This window comes from Lathyrus oleraceus, chromosome 4 (assembly GCF_024323335.1).
Source record: "Lathyrus oleraceus cultivar Zhongwan6 chromosome 4, CAAS_Psat_ZW6_1.0, whole genome shotgun sequence".
NCBI classification, from domain to species: Eukaryota; Viridiplantae; Streptophyta; class Magnoliopsida; order Fabales; family Fabaceae; genus Lathyrus; species Lathyrus oleraceus.
Window position 1 is genome coordinate 255,371,215 of NC_066582.1, and position 7,277 is coordinate 255,378,491.

Here is a 7,277-nt window from a genome sequence, read left to right on the forward strand (position 1 = left end):
GAAGAGCTAGTGCATATATTATTGTTTGAATTCCATAGCTCCCCTATAGGTGGGCATGCTGGCATCACTAGAACTATGGCCAGACTGAAGGCTCAGTTCTATTGGCCCAAGATGCAAGAGGATGTTAAAACCTTTAACCAGAAGTGTCTCATTTGCCAACAAGCCAAAACAAGTCACACATCACCTGCAGATTTGCTTCAACCCTTACCGATTCCTCACCAAGTGTGGGAGGATATAGCCATGGATTTTATTACTAGATTACCAATTTCTTTTGGGTTTTCGGTCATTATGGTAGTAATCGATAGATTGACAAAATATGCTCACTGTTTACCATTGAAGGCTGACTATAGCAGTAAAAGTGTAGATGAGTCTTTTATGAACAATATAGTGAAACTGCATGGGATCCCAAAGTCAATTGTGTCTGAGAGGGATAAAGTTTTCACTCTTGCATTTTGGCAACACTTGTTCAAATTGCAGGACACCACTTTAGACATGTCATCAGCATACCACCCACAAACAGATGGGCAATCAGAGGCCCTGAACAAGTGTCTTGAGATGTACCTTAGATGTTTTACTTATGACAATCCTAAAAGTTGGGTCAAAGCATTGCCATTGGCAGAGTTTTGGTACAACTCTGCATACCACATGAGCTCAGGCATGACCCCTTTCAAGGTGTTGTATGGGAGAGAGCCACCTACCTTGGCTAAGCAAAACTATTCTCCAAGACCCTTCAGAGATGATAGAGCAATTAACTACTAGAGATGAGTTGTTAACAACCTGAAGACTAACTTGTTGAGAGCTCAACAAGTGATGAAAAACCAAGCTGACAAGAAGAGAAGGGAAGTGTCCTTACAAGTGGGAGATGAAGTACTAGTCAAATTGCAGCCTTATCGACAACATTCTGCTGCCCTGAGGAAGAAACATAAGCTATCCATGAAATATTTTGGTCCTTTCGAAGTGTTGTCTAAGATTGGCACGGTAGCATACAAGTTAGAGTTACCTTCTACTGCAAGAATTCGTCGCATTTTTCATCTGTCACAGTTGAAGTTGTTCCAAGGGGCTACTGACAAACCTTATTTGTCATTACCATTAACCGTTCCAGAGATGGGAACAATTTTGCAACCAATGAAGGTACTAGCTACCAGGACCATCATCAAAGGAACGCACCACATTCCATAAATTCTGGTGCAGTGGGAAAATAGTCTACAAGAGGATGCTACATGGGAGGATTTACAGGTCATGGCAGCTAGTTATCCAGACTTCAACATTGAGGACAAGGTTATTTTAAAAGGAGAAGGCAATGTAATGAAGCATGTGGCACGTGACAAGCTAGAAGGTGAGGAAGGCATGCATAATAAACTCACGGAAAATGGGACGTGGGAAGAAAAAGAAACATGCTAGTTGGAAGCTAAGAGAGTAAGAGGAATATAACTGAGTGGAGTGAATCGTAGTTGTAAACTTACCGCAGAAACACATAGTTAACAGAAATTACCATAAATATTTGTAATTCAACAATTATTTTTTCAATATACAATGACACAATTAAATTTGAACTTACAATCTTGTACTTTCAATAGAACAACCACCCTAACAGGAAAATATAATAAAATAACACATATTTCCTATTGGTTACATACAATAATTTTACAATGGACTATATACACTAAAAACTAAAATGAAAAATTATAACACAAAATTAGAATCATCAGAAATTGAAGAACTGGAACTTCATCTTTGAATGAAGAGAGCAGCACCTACTAATCCCAACCATAATGTTAAACCAACCCAGAATGCTCGATTTTTCCCTAATCCAGTAGGAGGGCTCCACACAAGAGAATCCAAAAGGTTATCTTTTGATGATGGAAATGGAGTGTTAACTGTTCCACTCTTTCTACCCTTGTTTTTATCACTCCATGTTACAGCATAACTACACATATATAAGTAACACATATATGATATATGTCTCATTTTTTCAAATGCGAGAAAGTAACATGAATAATACAGTAGTTTTAAATCTGCAGTTATTATCAAACCAACAAAAAAATTATATAGTTATAACATTCCTCAATACCAATGTCAGTGACAGTTTAAAGGGATATATCTGATTCAAAAGAACAAAATGAATTTCAAATAACTCCACTAACTAATTTTAAATAAAGGAACTTTAGCTTATTTTATCATGTGATTTTTTAAGAAGTGCGCACAGCCTTGATAGACATTTAATATGATACCGAGGGAGTAGAAATATTGATAATAACAGTATGACACAAGCTAGCAAGAAATCAATATTGCTTGTTACCAAAACCAAATAAGCCCCTAATAAAGAAATCAATATTACATTCTTGATTTTTTTCCAGAGAAACAAATTCAGTACTGCGTGTTTTCTCAGTAGGTTGAAGTAGACGGGATAGCTGTATCAATAATTGATATTAGGAGTTAAGACACAGGTTGTTGAGTAAACACGGGTTAAGATCCTTTCTATTTCTCATTTCCTCCATTTTTTCCATTACTATAGTTGTGTGTAAATAGCACACATTTATAAGACATGTAACATATATTTAATATTTATTTGGCTCCGTACACATAAAACTATAGTTATGGAACTCTCTTTCTTTTAGGAAATGGAGAGGATCCCTGCTCATCATTGATATTGCTTGTTAAATAGGGAGTTTGAGAGATGTTAGCATATTAGATGCTATGTTAGTATTTTGTCCTTCACTCTGAATCCTGGTCCTGGACATTTAATTCCTTCTAGTCCTTCAATGCTTAGTTCAAACAAGTTGAGCTACCCAACTCCCTCTACAAGATGTTATATATGAAGTGAATTGTTGAATGAACAATGACTGTTGGTGATTGATGATTTTAACGGCCAGACTAACATTCCTTCATGGCCATGGCAAATATAGCAGCTTCTAGGAGCCTAGTGTATTTGGAGAACACTAAAATCATGGCGGGTCAGAATCTATACACTGAAGCTTCTAAAATTCAGTGAGAGAACGGTATACTAATAATGGCAGTTGGCCACCTCTCAACCAAACCAACGCATGCAACAGGCAGAAGCTAACCCTATTACTGCTCAATCACTGCATATACAATATTATGACATGGCCTAAAAGCATCCCTTTAAATTCTCACTGAAGTTCCACCACAGAGAATTCTGTCCTGCTTTACAAACTATCCTAACAGTCCTCCAATCTCTCAGGTTTGAACATTAGTTAATGCAAGTATTTTGAAGCTTCTACATAGTTAGTGGTAATTAAATGCTTTGAACCATGTTGGAATCAGAAATACCACAAACACAATCAAATTATACTTTATGTTAATGCCTGATGGAACATCATTAGGCCTGGTTATAATTACTAAACAACTAACAACAACTAAGTCTTATCCCACTAAGTGGAGTCAACTACATGGATCAACTTTCGTCATAATGTTCTATCAAGGACCATGTTTCTATCCAAATCATTAATCTCGAAATCTTTCTTAATAACTTCTCTGATAGTCTTTATAGGTCTTCCCCTTCCTTTAATTGTTTGTCTTCTCTTCATCTGACTACACTCCTTATTACAGAATTTACCGGTCTTCTCTCTACTAAGTAAATTATTTTTGTCAATTGTTATTATCTTTATATAGCAAGTTATAGCTGTAACATTCTCCTAACATATGTAGAGGTTGTAGTTTGTAACTGTGACAATAATAAGGACTTTGGGGTGAGTGGTGTATTGAGATTGACTTATGGACCACTAATTTGGGCTTATTATACACCTGTGTGAGTGTATGAAAAAAAACTTTTGAAAATAGCTTATAGCATGTCCATAAGATATTTGCACAGATTATTTCAATACCACCTTTAGGATAGTTTATGGAAACAATAACCATGTTTTATAATCTCCCATGCATCTCTAAAAGATTGTTTTATGTCTATTAAATAAGGAAATGCCTCAAAGAGCATCACAGTTTCCCCAAATAGGTTGTCTGGATTTTTATCATGGTATCTTAGTTTTTGAGACCTCAAAACCATTTAACCTTCGCACTAGATTTGTTCAAGAGAAAGGTTGGGTTTCTATTACTAGAAAGATTATTAATCATCTAAGAACTCGTGATCATACCCAACCAGCAAGAAATCAAGGGAAACAAACGAGAAAAATAGTATTACCATAGGCAAAAAGGAAATTAAGAAACTAATAAAAAAAAGATTTAAATGAATCTAATTAGTAACATGAACAGTCAAATGACCTGTCATAACTGTCAAAAATCAAAGGTATAGTCACCATCTCCTCCTGGGTTATCTTTAGCTTTGGTGCTTCCAAAATGTAACGAAGCTCTGCAGCTTGGCGCCGGATGCTAACAATAGGGTGTGACTTTTCTAATTGCTTGTATAGATCAATGCAATCGTTATGGCGATTATTGGCCTCATAAGCCATGGCCAACCATATTTGGATCTGAAATTTACAGTTTTTTTTAATAGAAAAGCACTTTTTACTTCCTTTTTCAACAATTAGAGACATGTATTGAAATAAACCTAAGAAACAACAAGCAGAGATTTTTAAATTTAGCAAAGAATCAACTAACCTCACCACCGAATAATGTAGGTCTTGCTATGATAGTGAGCGCACCTTCAAGAAATTTAATGGCCCGTCCATACTTGCCTCTCCCGTAAGCTTTCTGACCCAAATCGAACATCAACTGAGCCATGGCCCTCTTCTCTGCCTGCTCCTTAGCCACCTGATTCGTCAAAAGAACAAACAATACGTCAACAAGTGCCAATTCAATTATCACCCTCCAACATTTTCTGTTTTCGGTTTTTATTTTCACATTACTTCGTGTTATCAAATATTTTTATAATTAAGAGTACAAAGACAATAAAAATGCAAAACCCTTCCTTAAACCAAAGAGGCTATTATCCTCATAAACCCATAGCAGATTAAACCAAGAAGAATCATGTGCACTATACAAACCATCTTATTCTTTTATTAATAATTTAAGTAACTTGTTAGGTTAAAATTGTGTCTATTTCTCTTTCTTTTCTTTTTGAACTATAGATGATATGAGGTAATAACTAATAGAAATTGCTGATAACTGCCAACAGAGCTATATCTGTTGCAAACTATATCTCTATTTTTTTTATAAACCATATCTTTTGCGCATAACTGCAGAGATTAACCCCTCGAGCCGTATAAGACCATAATAAGCGGAAAAGCTCTCCCTCAAAAGATTTAATACTGCTGCATACTCAAGATTAAATTCGAACCTATGATCTCTGGTTAAGCGGGAAGAGACTCCATAGTCTCATCCAATTGGTTATTTCTCTATCTTTATACTCCCTATCTCCCAAAATAGAAGTCTTTTAACTAAAGAATTTTGTCCAAAAATAACATTAATTAAATTTTGCCAACTTTACACCTAATTATGAGACTCTGATACCATGTTAAGAATGTGTGGTTTGACCTAACTCAACCCTACAAAACCGGTTGGTAGAGTGAGGACTACCCCCACTTATAAACACATGTTCATGTCATATATTGTCCGATGTGGGACTCTTAACATGTTCGCCACTTTCTAGTCATTAAATCACACTATGTAATTAGAGAAGTGATTATCTCCCATGATAAATTAGTTCAGTGAAATGTGAACCATTGATCTTTTGTATAACATATTAATTATGTCATTAATTAAAATAATGGATGGGGAAGATTGGCAATGGACTGCCTCCCGTGGAAACCTTATTAGACCATATAATTGACAACTTATAGTAACCAATAACCAATAGTAAATAGGGACAGTTTTGTAATATTGTCACACTTATTCATTTCAATCATTAGTTTTTTTCTTAAAGTGTGTTTAAAAATCTTAAAAACCTTTTATTTTGAGAAAGAGAGAGTAATAAAAAGGTAAATTGTTTTAATATATTTTCTTACGGTTACTATTTTGACCAAGCGAGTAATTAAAAAAAGCAGAGTATTAAGAATTAAGAAAAGAAAATCATCATTAGAAAGTGATTACGATAAGATTAGTTTAATTGATTCAAACCTTTTCGAGCACTTTCCTGACTCTCATCCTCTTCTCTTCCTCGGTGATCTCTTCATCTCCATCATCGATTTTTTCACTCTGCAAATACTCTTCCGTTTTCTTCTCAAGCTCTCTCCTCTCCTCAAGCTCCCTCACTCTCCTCTCCTCAAGCTCCCTCACTCTCATCCTTATCTTCTCAAAATCATCCCCAAACTCTCCTTCTTCCTCGTCACTCCACTCCGCGTCAAAATCAACCCCGTTCTGCTCCGAGTTTGACTTCCCACGCGCCACCACCACGCGCCCACGTACCTCCCCATCGTATCCGCAAGAGGAGGAAGTAGAAGAAGAAGAAGAAGAGTCTCGCTTGAGCGGTAAGGTGAGAATTGCGTCTACGCCAACGAGACGAGACTTTCTATCGAGAGATAAGGTTCGCGGCGAAGAAATGTCGAGTAATAACGCTAGGTTTCCCAAGCTTGCAACCATGGTAGAAAAGAGAGAGAGAGAGAAGAGTTGAGTATTGAAAAGGTGTAGTGTATGTAGATGGAGATATTTAATTTTGTGAGGACGAAGATGGGTATGGAATTGTTGGTTTTGCGGACAAAGATGGTAACGTGGAGTGGTGTAGGCCAGTGCCGTGTAATGGAACATCTTCTCTTGCATAAACGATGGCGTTTTTGGTTTACTCGTTATATCATTAGTCAAATGCATGGTCCCACAACTTGATAAATGAGTTTTTTTTTCCTTAAGTTTTCGAGATCGGAATTTTATTTTAAATTATTTTTTTTTTAAATAAAATATCAAAATAACCTAATTTTAAAAAATATATCAAAATAACTATTTTTTTCTATTATCCAATAACTATTCAAAGGAGGATTGAAGCTAACACATGCTTACAATGGCATTGCACTTAGGCGTCATTGAAACTGGCGCATGTATGTGTGGTTGAGTGTGTGCGTCCATGTATCTGGTGCATGCATGTGTGTGTGTGGTGCCTAGGGCATTGGCGCATGCATGCATGCATGGTTTCATCTATAAATATCATGCGCATTTCCCATATTTTTTCAGACAACTTCTTACCCTCCTTTCATTTTCTTTCATTTTTCTTCAATCTCCTTCAATTTTGTGTTCTTTAACCATGTTTGAATACATTCACGAGAGAAATGTCGATTTAATCTTTTCAACAGTGCAACCTCCGATAAAGATTCGAATTTTGGAATATAGAATCGTTCGGACGTCTTAATCGAACGTTGAACCATGGGTTAGATGGC

The 7,277-nt window shown here is 36.1% G+C and overlaps 1 protein-coding gene across 1 annotated transcript; it reads right to left on the bottom strand.

Moving 5' to 3' along the window:
• Nucleotides 1-1,475: 1,475 nt before the first annotated feature.
• On the bottom strand, nt 1,476-6,667 carry LOC127074942 (uncharacterized). Its single transcript, XM_051016366.1, has 4 exons — nt 6,031-6,667; nt 4,573-4,725; nt 4,237-4,442; nt 1,476-1,927 (listed from the first exon to the last, which is right to left on the bottom strand). The coding sequence occupies exons 1-4, from the start codon at nt 6,655-6,657 to the stop codon at nt 1,729-1,731; spliced, it is 1,185 nt and encodes a 394-aa protein (XP_050872323.1). The 5' UTR covers nt 6,658-6,667; the 3' UTR covers nt 1,476-1,728.
• Nucleotides 6,668-7,277: the final 610 nt, after the last annotated feature.